The 23,852-nt window shown below is 35.9% G+C and overlaps 1 protein-coding gene across 1 annotated transcript in view; it reads right to left on the bottom strand.

Moving 5' to 3' along the window:
• Nucleotides 1-23,852, bottom strand: part of Smp_015020 (sodium potassium transporting ATPase alpha subunit) — a gene marked incomplete at its 5' end in the record, with an annotated part of 39,962 nt that overhangs the window by 8,602 nt on the left and 7,508 nt on the right. Inside the window, 8 exons of the mRNA XM_018799822.1 lie at nt 5,094-5,322; nt 9,457-9,718; nt 11,627-11,856; nt 14,475-14,719; nt 15,538-15,736; nt 17,207-17,475; nt 19,617-19,734; nt 22,209-22,343. Of these exons, the coding sequence (XP_018651572.1) occupies nt 5,094-5,322; nt 9,457-9,718; nt 11,627-11,856; nt 14,475-14,719; nt 15,538-15,736; nt 17,207-17,475; nt 19,617-19,734; nt 22,209-22,343 (1,687 nt within the window). The remainder of the gene's footprint in view (nt 1-5,093; nt 5,323-9,456; nt 9,719-11,626; nt 11,857-14,474; nt 14,720-15,537; nt 15,737-17,206; nt 17,476-19,616; nt 19,735-22,208; nt 22,344-23,852) is intronic.

Here is a 23,852-nt window from a genome sequence, read left to right as displayed (position 1 = left end):
TGAATGCAATTGTTGTTATTCAGATAATAAGTGATATATTAAATGGAATAAGAAGTTCAGGTTTACGTATTAAATAATAGTTGCCAATACTATTGTCAATACTATCAATACTATTTGGATTTGCCCATATATGTAGGACTTTGACTGTTAGTCAAACCTTTATGAAGGATTCTTGTGCCATTGTAATCAATTGTATGACTCGACTCTATTAAATGTAATACTATCGCTGGTTTGTTTTTGTGGCTTTTTTCCTTAAATATCATCTAAGAATTTAGGAATATGTTTTGAGCCAAGTTTATGTTCCCTCACCTTCATATTCAGTTGTCTTATTGTTTCCTGATTGTCATTTCTAAATTGATATTAAAACACATTTAAAGATGTAAGTCATCAGATATCCCAATAGGACTATTAAGAGGATTATGAAGAGAAAAATTTTACACGACCGGTAACAATTTAATATACATGAAGATATTTATAGTATCTTATTCTGAATATGGTCATATAAGGAGATTATTGGATTAGAAGTGTAACTTAAAACATTGATAGTGACTAAAAGCCAGTTTCTAGTTTTACAGGATTTCTTAATTATTGATCATTGGAAAGAAAGTGCTAGAACAAGGCAAATACTGAATAACATTCAACTTTCAAGTCTCTTCTACATGAAATTATTGTTTATATTCTAATTGTATAGTTGATAGAAATCTGAATGTTTGTAACTTTGTATTCTCCTACTGGTAAGCCATTTTTGGGTTGCATAAAGTTTTCTTGTGCTGGGCCCTATTTAAGTTACTGTTAATTTATTATGGACCTAATGATTAGTTCTTCTTCACCTACAATACAGTAATGTGTATGTTGTATGTTCGCATTTTTGGTGTTGTACAATCAGGTAGTTAATCCATATTATCGCAGAAGTTTAGAAATTGGGACTGTACCGTACAAATAGAAGTTTTGTTGTTTTATTCTGATTATAAGTCAAGAGATCGAAAGAAATTGAATTCCTGGACTAATAGACATCAAATATTGTTCTAGATCATTTATCTCATTGTTAATGAGTCACTGGTTTGAAGATCATTGTGCCACTGGTCAGCAGAACGTCATTGATTCTACTTAGACAGTGTAAGTGAAATAATTAATACTCGAAATAGATCATACAATTCGCTTGGTATTGTTTGTTAGAATCTTCCCATCGATGTTATGTACTGCAATTGATCAGTCTCTTATTGGCATATGTGTATACTGTGCGTATTGCCTCGATATAGCAAGTGGCTATTAGGACTCAGTAGCCGAGTGGAGAGCGCGATGGCGTTTGAAGATAAAAGTACTGAGTTCGAGTCCTAGAGTGAACATCAACTCTGAGATGCAGGTACATCCAGCTGACGAGTCTCAAATAAGACGGGACATGCGTCCTGGTTTCCACTGTCAGCCACTATCAATCTTTGCTTATAAGATCATACAATTGTTCTTACAACTATGGCTTCATCACACAGGTTCCAAAACGATTCAAGTAATCTATTTCTTTCACTGTTACATCAGAAAGACAGAAAATGTGAAACTTTGTGAAGAAGCTTTGATTTTAAGGTTAGTTCATGCACCAAAAATAAGATTATTTATCAGATAATATATGATCTTGACAATGAAGAAGTTTCTGTAAACCATAATAAGACTGTTGAAGAAATCTTTACGAATATTCATGTTATATCTTGTGGCCTGAGTGCCCAGTTAATATATGACGTAATAAGCCCACCAATGAGGGGGCAGTGATTCATTGATCGGGCCAATAACACACGAAACCCGTACGAGCAGTCTAGAGTACTTGTCGGTCCTGCTATCTACCTAGCCTAGCCAGTTAAGTCCAAAACAGCAATTACAGCCTTTGCAATATGAATCATTATTCTCAAACATACCGGGGTTATATACCAACCAGACAGACCATATCGTACCGTAAAATAGAAAATAACATTTGCAAAAGATTCGGTCAAATGTGTCTGTGAGTGTGGTGAGCAGTAATTAATAGACTGGGGCATAACTCAAGAACGGCAAACTGTATAGTGACAGTCTATGGGTCAAAATAAAGCTTATAATAAAAGGAACCTTAATATGAATAGTAAAGTTACGTAACAATTATACAATAAGAAATACGTGTATCGTATTGTTCCACAAAGCTCTTAAAAGTTACCATTCATCATTTACTTCAGGAAATAACAATTCTCATAGTTGAAATCCTGGGTCAATTGAAGCCAGACCACCATGGAAAACCTGGAAGCACTAGACAGCCGTTTCGTCCTAGTATAGGACTCCTCAGTGGTAGTGAGCATCCACGATCCCGCACTCGCGAGACTCGAACCCAGAACTTAGCAGTTTCGCGCCAGAGCACTTAACCGATTGACTCACGCTTTCAACTATGAAAATACTAAATCTCCACAAAACCCTTTCTGATAAAAATAACAATTCGTTAATATTTAAACGAACAATTTGACAGAAATGGGACGTTGAATAGTGTTAAAAAAAATCATTAATGATTCAATCAGGATAATGAAAGCTGAATTTATAATTTTCAAGATTTATCTTGAAATTTTTCAAAGAACATTGATTCATCAAAATATTTTCAATAGTCTCCTGAGTTCCGACAACTTTCTCTGAGGAGCTTTTGTTGAAACCTCAACTTATAGATGAAACAATAAAATTAAGGTTAGCAAGTTCTGAATTTTGGCATTACAGCTGATATCCATTCATGGTGAAAACTTGTATACTAATATCTAATTATAAATTCTAACCCTAAATCCCCCAACTCTAAATTCCTTATAACAATTTATAACCCTCTTTTCAATCTAATAAATAGGTGAACTGTTGCAAAATCATTTTAATGTTACTAAAAGATACTCGTAAGTTACTAGTATTTGATCACAGATGCCTCAGAAATATTGCTCACATCTGCTGGGATCACCGGGTAAGTAATAGTGAGATTAGACACAGGGTATTAGGGAATGATGGTAAATCAGTTGATGAGGTCATGAATCTTCATCGACTGAGATGGTAAGGCCACGTGTTACGTATGCCTGAACACCGATTACCACGACGCGCTATTCTGACTAGTATTGGCGATGGTTGGAAGAGAGTGAGGGGCGGCCAAACAAAAACGTGGCATCAGTGCTTGAAGTCACTAACTTCTAGTCTGAACCATGTTGGTAGATGCAGACTACCTGGTTGGGGTGCACAATACTATCGTAACCAATGGTTGGAGACTGTGTGTGACATGGCTCAGAATCGATCACAATAGTGTGGGTGTATACACTATTTGTATTCTCTTAAATCATGAGATTAAAATTGCTTCATATCTGTCTTCCTTCCTGTACTATATCTTTATATACAACCTTTCTCTCATATATAATACCACCGTTAAATTAACTACTTCTATGAATCCGGTATTCGTCTTGTTGTGCTAACGAGGTATGACAACTTGGACCGATGCATATATGTGCCTGATCCTACGTTGTAGTTGACTGACTGACTGGCATTAAAAGATCGTCCATAAATGATGATCTTAATAAAATTCTTAATTAGTTACCAAGATCAGAGACAACATTCATAAATATACGTGTGGATACTATTATTATTATTATTATTATTCGGTATTTATAATAATAAGATTAAGTATTCATAATAACATTAATAATAATAATAATAGTAATCACACTTGTATGTATTTAAGTTAAGTAGCTATTTATTCACATGATTTGTATTACATAAGATTATCTTTACAAAATGCTTGAGTTTACTTCTTGTTTAGATGAAGATCTAAGTTTATTTTCTTTGAAACTTATTCTATTTTAGATAAACAACTATTTAGCCGAAGGAGGGGGGGTTGTGGAGATTTTGGTAATTTCTTTATATAGTAGAGAACATGAGTCAATTGAAGCTAGACTCCTCGAATCTCGTGAAGCGGGATCATGGACGCCCACTGCCACTGAGGAGTCCCACAATAGGACGAAACGGCTATCCGGTGTTTCCAAATTTTCCATGGTGTTCTAGCTTCAATTGCCTTATGATTTCAACTATATAAAATTACTAAAATCTCCACAAAACCCCACTCGAATAATTATCATATGCTCATTAGTGACTGGCTTCATGATGTATTTCCTGGAATTCTAGTAAGAATCAGTAATCAGTGGAGTTCAACCAGGTCTGTTGAGAGATATCAACATACTGAAGACATTAGTGAATGGATGCTCAACTTCGTGGATTGGTTGAAGTTAGACATTAACACCACTGGAAGCCGGCTCAGTGGTTTAGAGGTTAAGCACTCGCGTGCGAGACCGATAGGTCCTGGGTTAGAATCTCGCTCGCGAGGCGGGATCGTGGATGCGCACTGCCAGTGAGAAGTTCCATAATAGGAAGAAACAGCCGTCCAGTCCTTCCAGGTTTTCCTTGGTGGGCTAACTTCAAATGACTCATGACTTCAACTATGAAACTACTGAAATCTCCACAAAATCCCTTCTGAGTCAGAGATATTGACAAATTTTTTGGAGTTTTATTTGATACAAATTGATGTCAACTGAGTTATGGTACTAAACACCAAGGAGTACTAGATAGATTTCTTTGTTGTAGTATAAGATATCTCTGTTGTAAACGCTTACGACTCGCAAGAGCTTGAACTTAAGAACTTTAAATTTCTCAATGAATAGCTAATGAGTGTTCCGTGGTTTTCAGTACAACCCTGACCATGATAAATACAATTTACAAGTAAATTCTGTTAGTTTGTTCAGAGAAAAAAGTGAAATTGATGGACTGTATGAATATTTTGATAGAATGTTTAATGATTTTTTGATTGAGGTCATGAATCGATCAGTATTAGACCACCATTGAAAACCTGGAAGTATTGAACGGCCGTTTCATCAACTATGCGCATTCGAAACCCCTTAAGTGGGACTCAAACTCAGGACCATCCGTCTCGCGCGTTGAGGAGGACGAAACGGCCAACCAGTATGTTCAGTTTTTCAATGGTGGTCTAACATTGATCGATTGGTGGTTTCAATAAGAAACTTAACACTCTTTATGACCCCATACTGTTGGTTTGCTGATTCACTTTTACTTACCAATATCAGCTTGTTTTAAAGCTGGACTATCATTAACACCATCACCAGTTACAGCAACAATTGCGCCTTGACGTTGACAACCTTCCACTATGATTAGCTTTTGTTGTGGACTAGTACGTGCAAATACAATTTCTGGATGATTAACTAATATATCATCAATTTGTGCTGGGGTCATTTCACGTAAATCAGAACCATGTACTACACAAGCAACTGCTTCACGTGGATTTACCTACAAAATGAGAGTAAAAAAATATGTACAGAAGACAGTAAACTTTAAATAAATTGATGATAAACGTCTAGGGGATTCACTTCTATACAAAAATATATGAAAACAGTAATTTTCATCGTTAATTAAAGTTACTTGAAAAACTATTGATGATCAGAGAGTAAAACATAGACCAAAATTGATTGATCACTGGGTAGTGATCAATGTCATGCGTGTCAAGTTCTCCTTAGTGCTGATCGAATGCTATCGATCAAGTTGTAATGTAGCCACCAGTCTAGGTGGCTCGATACTGCGTGCACTATGTTGAGATAAGATGATGGTTGGAGGCGGTCAACAGGAAACCCTGGACCCGGGTGTCGTGCTACTTGGAACTCATCAGCAAGGTGTACCTGTATACTTGAGGATACGTGTGCTCCCTGACGGATTCGATCCCGTGTCACTCACCTTCACAGCCAGAGACGTTACCACTGAGCTATTCGGGCCGCGACCAACCTCCTGTAGGACTGAGATGTAATCACAATTAATTGATCACTGGGTAGTGATCAATGTCATTCGTGTCAAGTCTTTCTTAGTTCTGATCGAATGCTATCGATCGACATAGATGGCTCACTTGTGTCTTCATATCTACTTACAAGTATATCTAGTAAAGGAAACTAGTAGTTCTTCTCCTCTTCGCATGAAAGACTGGCGAGGTTTTGAAGAGCCTTGATATAAAAAAGCCTGTGTACATCACCTTAGCGTTTAGAGGTGATTCAAATAGCCTTTTATTGAAACAAAGGCTTAAATCAGTTTTTAAAAAAGCTCAACCAAAGTACCCTATCATAAATAATGAATTCATATAGGAACATGGTAGTTTGAACAATATCAGATCACATTCCATGTACTTTAATTTGATGAAATCAATCGCCCCGCCCCGCCGAATCATATCATCCACGTTTAATCTTTTCAACTAATTTAATTTGCCTTGTTATTTATCTCGATATTTTCTTCTCACTGTGCTAACGTCGAATGTTAATTTGAACTGATGGAATTATCTGATAGGTTCTCCGTTGCACATGACTGACTTGTGTAGTATGTGGATATCAGGAATGAATGACTCCAAAAAACTTTATTTAAACATGTAGACTGAACAAATATGCATCAGTAAAAACGTGTATGAAAACACTAGTATTTTTCTATTTAAATATTATACATTGACAAGAATAGACTACCCAGAAGCACTGAACAGCCGTTCTGTTCTAGTATAGGACTACTCAACAGTACGAATCCACTATCCTGGATGCGGAACTCGAAGCCAAAACCTTCGGTCTCTATCGTGAGGCTGTTGCTGACTGAAGAAAATAGTGAACGGTCGCACAATATCGTGGATTGGTTGAAGTTAGACATTTACACAGTTGGATGCTGGCTCAGTGATCCGCAGGTTAAGCGTTCGCGCGCGAGACCAAAGGTCCTGGGTACGAGCCTCAAGCGCGGGATCGTGCATGCGCACTGTTAAGGAGTCCCATATTAGGGTGAGACGACCGTCCAATGCTTCCAGTTTTCAATGGTGATCTAACATTGATCCATTCATTATATCAATTTAAACTCAACAATCTCACAACTCATATTAACAAATAGAATGTTCATAACCACATGATGTTAGAACAGTAAAATTTGTCGTAATAGAGATTGATAGTGATCACGTGAAATATCACTAATTGACTGTAGTTGGGAATATGAACCATTGACTACCGACCTACTGGTTATACAGTAAATTCGTCGCTACATGACTTAAATGTAATGAGTTCAACCCCTAGAAAGATATGCATGATTACGCGAGGTTGAGAAGTTTTATACGATGCACTTTGATAATATCCAATACAGTGATATGAAATGCTTGTAAAGTGACTTTATAAACAACTGAATGTTAATATACGTTTCATCAAGGGTTACGTAACTGTTTTTTCTGAAATTAAGAATGAGTACTTACGTAATTTTATTTGCTTCACTAAACTTATTCCACTTTTAAACAAACCTTAACTTATCAAATGTTATGAATCTTGTGGGATACAAATGAATTCAATATGTCAATCTTAATTTACAGTCATAAAAACACAACAACAACAAGTGATTACGCAATCATTAACTCATTCATAACTATTTACAGTAGTGGATCTAAAAAAAAATGAGACTAAATTACTGAAACTATCTATACTGTAATTTTATTGATTTAGGTCTACAGAGTATTCAAGCATCGTGATATTGTTTAGAGTTATGCCTTTTTCAGTAATCTTTTAATCTAATCAAAACTTAATATCTTTTGTATTGTTTGTTTGAATCTTCCTATTGATGTTTAAGTCTACAAGTGATCAGTCTCTTATTGAAATATGCTCATCCTGTGCAGATTGCCTCGATATTGTCTTAAATCACAAGCATTATAAGCAAAGAAGGATGGTGGGTAACAGTGGAATACAGGACGTGTGTTTCATCATATTTAAGACTTGTCAGCTGGCTGTACCTGCATCCCAGAGTTGACAACCACTTTGGGATTCAAACGCATTACCATTCGCATCAAACGCCATCGCACTAGGGCCCCCAAATGCCCTGGTACAGCCGTGAGTGGGGAGGGCCTGCCCTCTCTCTCGAAATGCTCTCACACGGTCACGCGTATACAGCCTCTGCCAGGGAAGTCCTACTCACTGCCTTCTCGCACCATGGATGTTGTTTACGAAATTGAGAGGACGAAAAGCGAATGTCCGGTGCTTTAAATGGGTTGGTGGACACGGAAAGTCCACCTAGGAGAGTTGGAAAACCCTGATTCCAAACCAATGGTGCACATGGACTCCAGTATCCTGAGCGAACAAATGGCGTATGAACCACTTATTAGTCACCAGCTACCATGTGACTGTATCTCCTTACGACGCTCCACTGCCTTGTGGGTTAGACTTTTAGGTCAAAGGCTCCGGGTGTGACCTCCTAAGAAAACCACCTGCTTCGGTCTGGGCACCCGCGTAGTATCCAAGCCCTCACACAAATGAAATGAGATTTATGTGGCGCATATATATTTGGTGCCTCCTTGTACCAATATTTATGTGTTCAAATAATAATAATAAAGGTTCGAGTCCTGGAGTTCAAATATAATCGAGTAATGCTGCGGAGGCGTCTAAAATCCATTACTATGGAGAAGTAATGGAAGGTACGGGTTGAAGATAAAATGAAGATTTAAGGAAAATCAAAAACAAATGTAACTGAAGCGGTGCAGTCGTTTTCTTTTTCATCCAACGTCTTTAACTAAAAGTTACGGCTGTTACGTTGGTTCAAACCAACAATGGGACAACAATATAGTCGTGAGTTCGTGGAAAATACAACAAAACTACACCTTGTATGATGTGATCGATTTAAAGTCACATTCATAGGTGTGTTCGATCGCGTACATCTGAAATCACTTTACAATTGACTGATCACGTGGTTGTGACCAATGTCATGTATGTCACGTCCATTTCAGTGGTGATTGAATTCCATCGATCAAGTTGCAATGTAGAAAATAGTCTAGGTGGCTTGAATTCAAGTACAATATAGTGAAGTGTGAGGTGGTGCTAGAGTAGCTGAAATGTATTGTAGATACATCTGAGTTCAACAACTCAGTCACACACAGGATAGCTCAGTGGTAACGTCTGTGACAATGACGCTGGGTGACATGGGATTAAATCGGTCAGGGAGCACAAAGATTACAGGTACACCTTTCTGTCGAGTGCCAAATATCATGAAACCTTAGTCAAAAAGAGTTTACTGTCGACAATATCCAACCTTAACATTACATTTCTAAAATCACAATAAATTTAAACGGAAAATCCTATAACACCCTAAAATACCTAAAATACCCATCAGTGGATTTATGGTTCATTGTTGTGTCTGGTTCTGATCACATAATGGCTCTTATTATCTTACTTTTATTTCAGTTAAACATTTGATCTTCTGAAAGATGTAATAACTTCAAGCATGTGTAATAAACATCTGGATAGTTTAGATAAGAACAATTTCACAACATATTCGAGCATCTTGGAATTACTTTTACTACTCTTCTTTGTGGCATGTTCTCAAACAATGTACGATAAAAAATGTTTACTATCTAGAAAATATTTGTCCACATGAACTTACTTCTTCAACAGGTATGCCTTTTTCAGCTGCAATATCTTCGACAGTTTTTGAACCTTCCGAAATTATTCCCACACCTTTAGCAATAGCTTTTGCTGTGATTGGATGATCACCAGTAACCATGATCACTTTAATCCCAGCGGATCGACATTTTGCAACTGCATCTGGTACTGCTGCACGAGGTGGATCGATCATAGACATTAGACCAACAAAACGTAATCCACTAACTGGAAAATTGGGTTCTTCTTCATTGAATTTAAAATTCCTAAATAAAGTGATAACCTTGAGGGTGTGAGCATAATCCAATAGTACCAAAATAATAGATACAGTCTATGAAATTTCGAAAATCCTCACAAACCCCCTTAAAGTAGTGGTAATCATATGATCACTAGTGATCAACTAGAGTTAACTGTCAGACATCTAATAAGAAGCCAATACTAGTGAAGTTTACTCATGTCGGGTGTGAGATAGTTGGAAAATGGTTGTTCAATATCGTGAATTGATTGTAATTAGAAATGTAAATCATTAAATGCTAGCTCGGTTGTCTAAGTTTGAATTACTCAATATGACATTTCAAAGGTGCCAAGTTTTCCGGAGAATTCCTGGATACCCATCCTGGATACTCATATAATGCTTTTTGAATCGATTTCCTTATTATCCACAGAATATATAAGATTAATGGATTAATATTTGAATTGAGACCATAAACCGATCAATGGTAGACTATGATTGAAAATCTGGAAGTAGTGGACGGCTGTTTCGTCCTAGTTCGGAACTCCTCAGCAGTCTACATTGATCGATTTATGATCTCAATTAAAACTCAAAAATCTATAACTCTATATGGATTAATATTTATTTAATATTTTAACATGATTAGACATTTATTTCACATATATAGTTGTTTCATGAATCTGCAAATCTTTGACAACTTCCATATTGTTCTCTGTGGAAGCTGTAATTAGACTGATGAGACAAACAGAAATATTAAGTTTATTTCCTTTAGACAAGATTATTTTTGGTAAAGATAAATGAATTTAAACTTCACCCCATCGCACAAGCAAGTGGCTATCAGGACTCAGTGGCCGAGTAGATAACGCGAAGGCGTTTGAAGCGAAAGTTACTGGGTTGGAGTCCCAGAGTGAACATCAACTCTGAGATGGAGATACATCCAGCTGACGAGTTCTAAATAGGATGAAACGTGTGTCAAACTGGATTCCATCACTAGCCACTATCCATCTTTGCTTACAATGCTTGTGAATTTAGGCTATATCGAGGCAATACGCACAGTATGCACATATGCCAATTAGAGACTGACCAGTTGCAGTCCTAAAAACATCAATGGGAAGATCCAAACAAACAATACTAAGTAAATTTCAACTTCACCCCATCGCACAAGCAAGTGGCTATCAGGACTCAGTGGCCGAGTGGATAACGCGAAGGCGTTTGAAGCGAAAGTTACTGGGTCGGAGTCCCAGAGTGAACATCAACTCTGAGATGGAGGTACATCCAGCTGACGAGTTCTAAATAGGATGAAACGTGTGTCAAACTGGATTCCACTGTTAGCCACTATCAATCTTTACTGACCGATACTTAGTTTTAAGTATCGGTAATAACATATCCAAAAGCCTTACTAACAGTGATATACTCTTTTCGTAATGCTCATTTCAAGACTGAGATAGATGTGTGAATAGCACAATGTTAGCATCATGGAATATAATGATAAGCGATACAGTTATGAATTCCACGGCAACAATCAGAACGTTTATGAATAGATATATTGCCTTACTGATGTATGACGACTAACATAAAATCTAGATACCTATCTACTATCTCTCAGAAGTCTATTTATTTGAATCAATGATTCAATTGCTAGGTGGATAAACAGAACTTACTCAGCACTTAACATTAGACACTATTATATAAGCAGTTTGCCAATGTAATTCATTTGTTCATTTCAGATTATTTTACTTGACCCAGAACTACACAATCGGTGTTGAAAGCTGATGATAACACCCAATCAATTTTGAAAAGAACATTTCTCCTTTGTTAAGATTCAACTTTATATTAAAACTAATAAGCCAACACAAGTCATTAATTAACTAAAAGAGGCTGCAATCTGACAAATTAGTCTAATATATGTATCATTATATATCTGTATATAATCATTACTTACTTTGGATAAGTTTCAGCTGGTAAACGATAATCACAGAATCCAAGTACTCGTTCACCCATTCCACCTAATTTCATATAAGATTTATTGAATTCTTCACGCATTTCATCATTTAGACTATTTTCTTTACCATTAAGTAAAATGGTACTGCAACGGTCAATAATACGCTCCGGTGCACCTTTCATAACCAGCAAGTAACGTTCATCATTGTCGTCAGTTTCATGAATGGACAACTAAATATAAGGTTAAGATGATCAGGAAAAATAAATTTATCTGATAAAATAGTAATAGATTAAACTATAATCTTTTTCAATTGTTCATCAAGTAAGTACTACAACAATGATCATCAGAAAACGTATTATACATCTTAGAGTGTGTCAGTACTCCTGTAGTGAACGAAAACACGAGTGGAGACAACTAAATGTATTCTAATATAAAATCACAGAACTATACAGTAGATAACTCATTTGCAAAATGTCCATCGATTGTTTCAAACTTGATTGTTTCTTCATTTCCATATCGATCATTCTTTGTTCTCATTCTCTTCTCTTCAATCTTCCCAACCTTCTACTTCCAGACATTTCACTTATATCTGTCGACATCAATAGCGTACACCATACTTCTATTTTTATTCTGATTCCAATGTTTATAATAGTTTTGGAAGTACTCAATTGGTTTTCTGTCTTCAATAGTGTTGATGGTGAATTTGTAATTGAAGATCCCGATAGATCGCATAGTTTATGGTTTTATTTAATGACGAACTTTGTTCACTGTATTACCTCCATAGATTATATGCGATCTCATGAATTTTATGGAAGTTTCTCTAATTTGTGTATTGATCTAACTTACTTACTTACATACGCCTGTTACTACTCTTTGAGGAGCATAGGCCGCCTACCAGCATTCTACATCCAACTCTGTCCTGAGCCTTCCTTTTCAGTTCTTTCCAGTTGTTATTCATCCTTTTCATATCTGCTTCTATTTACCGGCGTAATGTGTTATTTGACCTTCCTCTTTTCCACTTCCATTCCGGATTTCAAGTTAGGGATTACCTCGTAATGCAGTTTGGTGATTTCCTTAATGTATGTCCTATCCACTTCCAACGTCTTTTCCTAATTTCCTCTTCAGCTGGAAGCTGGTTTGTCCTCTCCCATAAAACGCTGTTGCTGATAATATCTGGCCAATGGGTGTTGAGTATTTTGCGTAGACAACTGTTTATAAATACTTGTACCTTCTTGACGATGGTTGTAGTAGTTCTCCACCTTTCAGCTCCATACAGTAGAACTGTCTTGACGTTCGTATTGAGTATTTATCTAACAAATTATGTAAAACAGAAAGTCTCATAGTTCACTTGACTGTGATAGGTTAATTACAATATTCGTATAGTATATATTTTTTGTGTAATTTCTTCGGATGTCATCATGATGGAACAAATGATCTTTGTGGTAAGCAAACGAATGTTTCGCATCATTACAGTGAAGAATGTTAGAATTTAGGTATTTGCTCTGTGATTGATCTCCGATGAGAGTAAGGTGATTTACATTAATCCCACACCGAATAATAAACAATGTTAAAATAGAACTTAAAACTTTGTCAATGACTATACACTAACAGAAAAATCGCAAATTCAAAGTTTCTTCCTTATAGCTTCCAATTATCTACTCTTTAAATCTAATACATATGATATGCATTCATTTACAACAATTGAAATATTTAAACTGTAAAGAAGAGTTCAGTACAAACTTTGTTCCTCATATCTTAATCTAAGTTATCTATATAAGCACATTTCAGAACCAATTAGACGATTTGGACTTCACAGATGACAGCTGACAGATGCATTTCCAGTAGGGATCGGAGTCAGACAAGGCTGTCTACTCTCCTCATTCCTCTTCCTTCTGGTGATTGACTGGATTATGAAGACTTCGACACCTGAGGGGAAACACGGAATACAATTGACTTCTCAGAATCAGTTAGATGATTTGGACTTCGCAGATGATCTAGCCCTTCTATCTCATACACACCAATAAATACAGACGAAGACAACAAAAGTAGTAGCAGCCTCTGCATCGATAGGCCTTAACATACACAAAGGAAAAAGCAAGATTCTCAAATACAACACGGAGAACACTAACCCAGTCACACTTGATGGCGAGACTCTGGAAGATGTGGAAACATTCACATACCTGGGAAGCATCGTTGATAAACAAGGAGGATCGGATGCAGATGTAAAGGTGAGGATTGGCAAAGCAAGAACCGCGTTTCTACAGTTGAAGAACATATGGAAATCAAAACAACTGTCAACTAACTTCAAAGTGCGAATCTTCAATACGAACGTCAAGATAGTCCTGCTGTATGGAGCTGAAACGTGAAGAATTACTACATCCATCGTCAAGAAGGTACAAGTATTTATAAACAGTTGTTTACGCAAAATACCCAACATTCACTGGCTGGATACTATTAGCAACAGCGTTTTATGGGAGAGGATAAACCAGGTTCCAGATGAAGAGCAAATTAGGAAATGATGTTGGAAGTAGATAGGACATACATTGAGGAAATCACCAAACTGCATTACGAGGTAATCCCTAACTTGAAATCCGGAATGGAAGTGGAAAAGAGGAAGGTCAAATAACACATTACGCCGGTAAATAGAAGCAGATATGAAAAGGATGAATAACAACTGGAAAGAACTGAAAAGGAAGGCTCAGGACAGAGTTGGATGTAGAATGCTGGTAGGCGGCCTATGCTCCTCAAAGAGTAGTAACAGGCGTAAGTAAGTAAGTAAGTCAGTATCTATAAGCATCCAAATGAATACTTCAATTGGATCGAATGAAAAAAAAGAGTATTTACTTACTTGATATTTATTTGTAGAATTAAATGGAATTTCCAAAATTTTACGATTTTTAGCTCTATATTCAATAACTTTACCAACATATAATTCAGTACATTTTAATATAGCTGTCTCTGATGCATCACCATTACATTCACGTTTTAATACTGGTTTACTTTCTTCACCAGTTTTAAATTCAGCACGATTACATAACATGGCAATACGTGCTAATGCTGTCCATGTTGGTGAACTTTTATTGAAACGTGCACCTGTAGAATACGAAATAAAAGATGAGTTTTCGAATTATCCCATTATTGATATACTTGACTAAACTTTGATTAATCTTGGTTGACATATGGGGATTCTATGGGGATTGTCTCAACATAGCCATTTTGTCAAATGCTTGATGAATGGAATGGATTATGACTGACAGTGTAATCAAGGACGTGTGTTTAGTCTTATTTATTTTAGACTAATCGGGTGAGTGAATGTCTCTTCCTGCTGAAGTGACCCAAATAGAATGAAACGCATCCCATGAACTTCAACGCTAGTCACAATCTATCGCTTTTACTAAACGGAAGTTAATAATTTGATTGTCTCAACTGAATAATCAATTCGAGCAAAAAAGTTATACAATTTTTCAATCAGGTAAATTCTTTCAAGTAGGAAGGTATTTTACGAACTTCAGATTACTTTGGAGGGTTATTTCATTCTTTAAATTTACATTACTGACTGAACAAAACTCCGCCTGTAGCTATTCCAGGGGCTACTGCCGCTCCCAAGCCCGGGTAAAGGAGGAGGGTTGGGCATGGGGTTACTGACCCCGTCCCGTAGAAAACCAACTCTCTAAAGAAACGCTAACCAGAAAAAACTATTCAAACGATTAAAATAATACACGTAAGCAAATAGACGCTGATCCATTGATCTGAAGGTCATGCACTCATTATGTGACCTAAAAGTTCTGGGTTCAGCCGTTAGATGAGTTCCTTGTTGCTCGCTTCTGAAGCATAGTTCACTACGAAGAAAAACCTATCCAGTGTGGTTTTATTAACGAAACCAGAAGGGGGTAGGAGAAATGTAACATTACCTGTTTGATTCTCTGATGTATCCGCTTCAAATATTTTATTATCAAACCACATATGAGCTACAGTCATACGATTTTGTGTTAATGTACCAGTTTTATCCGAGCAAATGGTACTTGTTGATCCAAGTGTTTCAACAGCTTCTAAATTTTTTACTAAACAATTTTTACTAGCCATACGTTTAGCGGTTAATGTTAAACATACCTAAAAATGTAAGTGATAAATTAATAATTAATTTGTATATTATACACTGATTAGAATCTACGAAGGGATTGATTCAATTATAAACTTGATATAGTACACAGAGAATAAAAGGTACTAGGTTCGAGTCCCAGATTGAACATCAACTCTGAGATGCAGATACATCCAGCTGACGAGTCCCAAATAAGATGAAACGCGCGTCAAACTGGATTCCACTACTAGCCACTATCCATCTCTGCTTACCGAAGGCTAAAATTGTTTATAGTCAAGAATACAGTACAAACTTCAACACGGAAGTTCTTATCACTTTGTGGCATTATTCAGAACAGTAGTCAACAATTTTATAGGTTGATAACATGTTTCCAACTGACTTCCCCTAGATTTTTTCCAATCAACTCCTATGTCATCTAGTCTGACTATAATAAGACACAATCTAATCGAGGGATTAATTGTTAGTATGAACCTTTTAGGAACAATGAAGGACGTCACGTTGGAATTAGTAGTATCTTTATAATTTGTTGCTGGAAAACTTCAGTGGTATGTATTTCAAATGTGATACATTAATAATTTCGCTTTCGATGAATAACATTCCATAAATTGTTGTAGTTCAAAGTTATCGATTAATTCAGGAAATACGATCTTTAATAATAAGGTAGTTTGGGAAGATTGTTGAATCATGTGGGTTACGTCACAGACTGATCTTAGTTGTATTACCATTAAAAACCAGAAATCAACAACAAAAGTATTTGTTCTTCTATGGGACTCCTCAGCAGTAGATCCAAATAACCACTACAGGCAGTTAAACTAAGAGCCAAGAGTTCATCAATGTCGAGTATGAGGCGGTCATTTGTCAAGATAGTTTTTCGCTATCACAAATTGACTGAAATTAAATACATAAATAATTGGCTAACAGCTCAGTGGTTTAAATTTTAGGCGGTCTCAACAAGGTATTAAGGTCTTGGGTTCAGATGTGAATGTCCATTGTTGATGAGTCCTATAATTGAATAAAACAGCTATTCCATACTTCCTAGTATTCATTTGTTGTCTACCTAAGATCAATCCGTAATGTAAACTATAACATAAGATCTTCAACGTTTCAATTCAAAAATAGGAACATTTCCACGACCCCGCACTCGTGAGATTCGAACCCAGGACCTACCAGTCTCGTGCCAGAGCCCTTAAACGATAGACCACCGAGCCGATTAAGGGCTCTGGCTCGAGACTGGTAGGTCCTGGGTTTGAATCTCGCGAGTGCGGGATCGTGGATGCGCACTGCTGAGGAGTCCCATTATAGGACAAAATGGCCGTCCTATGCTTCCAGGTCTTCCATGATGGTCTAGCTTCAATTGACTCATGCTTTCAACTATGAAAATACTAAATCTCCACAAAAACCCCTTCTGATAATTTCCTAGAATGAATCAAAAAAGAAAAACACAGAATAACACTTCAGTAAAATTATTAAAAAAAACATACTGTAACAGTAGCTAAAAGACCTTCTGGAACATTAGCTACAATGATACCAATTAAGAAGATCACAGCTTCAAGCCAACGATAACCCAAAATAAAGGCAATAATAAAGAATGTTACACCAAGAACCATTGCAACAGCTGTAATTAGATGAATAAAATGATTGATTTCTTTATGTATTGGAGTTTCGCCAAGTTCTAAACCAGAAGCTAAATTTGCAATACGACCCATAACAGTACGATCACCTGTACTGATTACAATACCACGGCATGTACCTAAACATCAAAGTAATATGTATTAATATATTTTAAAAAGAAGTTTATGATGTACCATTTTAATAAATATTCACTAATTAAATTCAATTAGTATCGTTTGTTTGAATCTTCTCATTGATGTTTAGGACTGCAACTGGTCAGTCTCTAATTGGCATATGTGCATACTGTGCGTATTGCCTCAATATTAGCCTTAATTCACAAGCGTTGTGAGCAGAGATGGATAGTGGCTAGTGATGAGCGTCAAACTGGATTCCACTGCTAGCCACTATCCATCTTTGTTTACTATTCACTAATTAGTTTTATTAAGAGTGAAATTGTAGTATAACTAGGCATTCTTAGTAAATTGTTAAGCTATTATTTTAATGTACTGTAAATATGTATTGATGTAAAAACATTCAAAATGAAACTGGAACATTCAGTGAAACTCAACAATCTCCACAACCTCATATTGATAATTATCATGTGCTCACTGGTGACTAGATTTGAGTGGGAATTCTCGAAGTTCCACTGAGAAACCGTGACTAGTTGAACTGATCCATGTCGAGCTTGAGGCAGTTACCTACCTAAGACAATGGAAGATGGTCATACAATGTCGTGGATTGATTGGAGTTAAATATTAACAGCGTTGGAAACCGGCTCGCATTGGTGTGCGAGACCATAGGTCCTATTTCTCAGTCCTTCATGTAGGATTGTGGATAAGCACTGCCGAGAAGTCTTATACTAGAACAAACAGCTTTCCAGTACTTCTACGTTTCCAGTAGTTGTCTAACACTGATCGGTCCATGATTTTAATGAAATTCCTCTGCCATATACTGATATTTAGCCAAAGATCATAAACTAATAATACGTGGAACTCAGTTTATAATTGATGAAGTAAATTGCATCTTTTACTGTCTTTCAAGTGTTAATTACGTTTCATTGAAGTAGTGAACGATGAACACCATTATGTTTGGTTATTCGTCTAGGCAAAGTAGAAGACATACACAGGTTACAGGTTTTGGTTAAAAGGTGCCTTTTTTAAAACAACTGAGATATGAATGTTGAGGTTAGGCACAGAACACTATGTAGAGGTGCCAGGTTGGTTAGTGAGTTTGTACGTTTTCACTGATTGAGATTTTTAGGACAAATGTTGCGTACGCTCAGCTACCACTTACCTAGACGAAGGTTAGTGATGGTGTAAAGATAGGTTTGGAAAAGAAGCAACAGGGGCAAAACTAAAAAATGGTGTTTGTTTTTATATTCAGTGCTTATTGCTCTTATCCATGCTGGTAAATCAAACCCATCTGGTTAAGGTTCGCATAATAACTGCGATAAGTAGCTGTACACGTTGAGTGACTTAGCTCAGAATTGTTCACGATGTTACATGTGCATTCATTATTCAACCTCCTCTCAATTCTGAATTCTGGTATTCCTTGATGCAAATATCTGCTCTATCTCTTTGAACCTTATTCATAATGCTTTTCATTTCTTATTATCATTGGTACTACATTATTTCGAACCCTTTTGATCTAGTAGCAAAACACAATAAACACTAGAGATCAAATGAAGATTCGATCAATGGAATTTAATCAGTACTAAACGACTAGACAAATATGAAATTAAAGAAGGAAGGAATCGAACAAAGAAACGTCAAAATATGAAGTTGATCGCTATTCAGTGGTATGTTTTTCCAGAAGATACAAGTATTTATTAACAGTTGTCTACGCAAGATACTTTGGATCAGTTGGCCAGACTCTATCAGCAACAACCTACTATGGGAGAGAACAAACCAGATCTCAGGAAGAAGCGCTGGAAGTGGATAGGACACACTTTGAAGAAATCATCCAACTTCGACACAAGACAAGCTCTCACATGGAATCCTGAAGGCCAAAGGAGAAGAGGAAGACCAAAGAACACATCACGCTGAGAAATGGAGACAGACATGAGAAGAATGAACAAAAACTGGACAGAACTAGAAAGGAAGGCGCAGGAGATAGTGTGTTGGAGAATGCTGGTCGGCAGCCTATACTCCATTGAGAGTAACAGGCGTAAGTAAGTAAGTAAATAAGTGGTATGTTTTAGCTATCGTTTGACCAAATATTTCAGGCGTAAGAAATTAATAATTTCAAATATAAATGTATCATTTTGTACAAATAACTTACCATCAACAGCGTTAGTTGAGAAAAAGGCTAAATTTTTTGTTTCTAATGGATTTTCATTAGAAAATTCTGTTGAACGTGATTGAGGCTCGGATTCACCAGTCAATGCTGAATTATCTACCTAAAGTAGAAAATGATTTTTTTCTTGTAAAAGTGGTTCGACAGTCATATTCGATTAATTTTAACAGTTTAGTAAATATGGTTACTACAAGATTGAAGAATAAATTACTTAGACCAGTCACCTTTTTCTATGCACACGAATCAATTAAACTGTTTTTTTGGAGCAAGATGTTCTAGGAGTTTTCACTTTCGTGCACGTGAATACCCCTCCTCCCAGTATGATAGAGTAAAGGTATCGTTGCAGTCGGTAACAAATCAGTTTTAGCTCATTTACTGTAAACTGGTCATACAATCATCCTGTTAAGTTATTCGCCTAAATATGTCAGAATAAGAACTCTTTGAACGGTTGAAGTAATAGTTATACGAATCAAAAACTTGGATCTTTGTATCCAAGAGAAATATGTTAAACAGCGTTTTTTTTACCATAAGTATTGTTATGGTACTTACAGCTTCCCTCTATGTTTCTTACAAACTTCAATTTATTGTAATCACATAACTTAGTACCAGTATAATTGTAATGCATGTAAACATTCGAGAAATATGAGTAGCACCCACCTTTATTTACAGGATAGAATACATATCCCTAAATTTGTAGATTTTCTTTCTTTCAATGTTCAATATGTTTACAATATCTAGAATTGTTAGTTAGTGAATGTCATATGTAAGAGTATTTCTCGCTGGGGACTTTATTTCAAGATCTTTTAAATTTTTGGCTCGTTTCATCTAATCATTTGGAATGCTCTAATGTGGTGTATTTACAGATTGTCTTGAATGATTAAGAATGAAGTCGTCGCTGAAAGTTAAACTCTTATATTCAGCACTAATTAACTAAATAAATAAGAAAATCCTTGAAAATGTTGAATATTGCATCGTTAATGAACATTTGACAAAGGCTGGTTATCTTCACACCTAATTCTTACCTAATCTATATAGTTTTATATATTACGCAATCTAATTCTGATTCGTTATTACATAATCATCTCGTACACCTTACATTATCTATATTTGTTCTGATTGTTAATCTCATATTTTCATTTGATGTATAAACTTATTTAAGTAAACCTCAAGTTTTTAACATTGGAAGTTGTTTTATAGTTGAAATCATGAGTCAATCGAAGCTAGACCACCATAGAAAACCTGGCAAAACTGGACGGCCGTTTCCTCCTAATATGGGACTCCTTAGTGGCAGTGCGCATCCACTATCCCACAATAAGACATAAAGGCCGTCCAGTGATTCCAGGTTTTCCATGGTAGTTTAGCTTTAATTGACTCATGATTTCAAATATAATATTACTAGCAGTTGTATTTTATTTTGCAAATAATCTTAAATTCCAACATGATATATTCACTTTAAATCTAGTTTCTTTATGGATTATCAATTTCGATATATAACTGTGTAGAATCTGAAGTGAATTTATTGGAAACAATATTTTCACTATGTGGTTGTGGAGGTGGTTTCATTTCATTAAAATGATGAACCAATCTAAGTTAGACCAACACTGAAACCTAGAACCACTAGAAGGTCATTTCGTCCTAGTATAAGACTCTTCTATATTCAATATCCGCGACCTCTCACACTGCACTTAAACCTAACATGTTCAAAGATGTACTTATACTAAAAATGTGCTTATCTAGTTTATTCAACCTTGATTTTCATCAATATTTCCTTTGATTTACATGGATTCACTAAAAATGGGTTCGATAAAATAGACAAACAACATGGGAATCCAAGACATCGAAATGGAAGAAAAACTTTCTCATTATGTAGATAGAACTGTATTAGTTATAAATAACCATTTGAGTACTAATTTATAGATCAGACTGTTAATTCATCTGATTTATTGCAAATATTAGTCAAATAAAAACATCATTACTTAGTTGTATTAATCAAAATAATGCACTCTTCTGAGGAGTCTCACAATGGTACGAAACAGTCGTCTAGTACTTCCAGCTTTTTCATGGTGGTCTAGCTTCAATTGACTCATGATTTCAACTATTAAAATTACTATAATATCCACCGAAACCCCTTCTGCTATTAATTAGAGTCTAACTAATAGAACTGACTTTGCGTTTGTAGCTAAATTTTATAATGACTTTAAGATACATGTCCTGGGGTTCTAGTGGGAAGCAGTGACCATTGGAGTTCAACCACGTCTGTTGTGAGATAACAACTCATTGAAGACAACTGGTGAACGGTTGCTCAAACTTCTTGGGTTGGTTGAAGTCAGACATTAACACCGTTGGATGACGGCCAGCTCAGTTGTCTATCAGTTAATTGCTCTGACGCGTGAGTGATAGGTCCTGGGTTCGAATCTCGCGACTGCAGGGTCGTAGATGCGCACCGCTGAGGAGTCCCATAATGAGACGAAACGGCTGTCTAGTGTTTCCAGGTTTTCCATGGTGGTCTAGCTTCAATTGACTCATGGTTTCAACTATAAATTTTTTAATCAAAGTAAATTCAATATATTTACTTACTTTGAATGAACTAGCTGTGATAATTCTTATATCAGCTGGAATACGATCACCAAATTTCACTTCAACGATATCACCAACGACTATACTTTCTGCTGGTACTTCAGTTTTTAAACCATCTCGTATGACAAGTGCAGTCTGAAAGTTAAATGGTAAAATTTTACTTGTATGGCATTACATAATAATAGAAGAGATGAGAAAAGGAAGGGTTATTATCACTGGAAATGGTGAACATCAATATTATGCAATGAGCACAGATGATAAATTTAATTAAACTCCACAAAATATCTTTGAACTAAAACTGTAATTTTCATCTAACTAGTTATTTACATCATGGTGTTATTAAAGTTCTAGTGAGATGTCGTAACTATTAGAGTTCAGAAATGTTAGTAGTACAACAGTTTTCATCTATGGGAATGGATAATTATCGCATCAGGCTGTAAATTGATTGAAGTTGGAATCATACTAGTGAACACTGATCCAGTGGTTTTATTGACTGAGACTTGAAGGTGATGGATTCGATGCTTAGTAGAGTTGTCGGTGTACATTACTGAATAGTCCTATACTATTATGGGACAACTATTTAAACTGGTTCCTCAACTGAAGTCAACCTTTGGTAAATACAGATAATAAATTAAATCAGTCTCCAAAAAACCTCTTTTGGTTAGAAGTCATTGAAATACTTGATTTAATTCTTACTGATGTATGTCATCACTTTTGTCTGAAATTTTAGTGGCTTGTAATTAATTCCATATCAAAACATCTATCATTCATTAAACAACGATCAGCATCATGTTTGAGATGATGGAGAAGATTTGTAGCTCAAGTGGATGATTTCGATAGAGCAGAATTCTACTTCAAGTTTGTGTTGCTGATGATGTCGTTCAGAAGAGCGATGAAAGCTCCACAACCAAACCATCAAGATCAGAGAACAAAAGTCTAGTTCTCAATGTTGATTGATCGAAATCTATCTATCATGTTTAAGTGATTCGACATTACATGCAATGTGTTTTGCCGCTAGGTTGCCATCTAAATATTTTAATGGTAACATATTGGAGTGTGAATCCAAGTAACGCGGATTTAAATTCATAAGATCATCAGTTTTGCTTTGTTTTGCATTTAGATGGAGAGAGAAAGAAATTCACTTACAATACTCTTTTGTTACGCGTTGAGTTCAGAAAACTGTTTATTTAGTCAGTTATCATCGAAAACAACTATACTATCGGTGTAGTCTAAATCAATAAGAAAGTCTCCAGGTAGAAAAACATTCTTGGATCATCAGGGGAGAAAGACCTACCTTTGTATCAGATTCCTCATCAATAATGCATGTACGACTACATCACGGGTTAGAATCTGACCTTCGGATCTTAAGTTAATTATTCAACTTTTACAAAACTACTTTTACATCCAATAGCCCGTCAATTAATTTATGACACTGTAAAATAATAAGTTGACATAGACAATATCTATATCAGTAATAATATGGTTCAGTTTTCAATGTTCCTTACTTTTAAGCTTATTGTCTATTTAACACTTCATTCTGTGATCTCTAATGATCTAAATTTAATGATATTGTACAGAATTAACATGTAACCTTTTAACAATTAAATCACTTTATAGGCAAAGATGGATAGTGGCTAACAGTAG

The sequence above is a fragment of the Schistosoma mansoni genome, chromosome 3, assembly GCF_000237925.1.
Source record: "Schistosoma mansoni strain Puerto Rico chromosome 3, complete genome".
Classification (NCBI taxonomy): domain Eukaryota; kingdom Metazoa; phylum Platyhelminthes; class Trematoda; order Strigeidida; family Schistosomatidae; genus Schistosoma; species Schistosoma mansoni.
The sequence above is the reverse complement of the archived record's forward strand: the minus strand, read 5'-3'. Positions and strand labels throughout refer to the sequence as shown.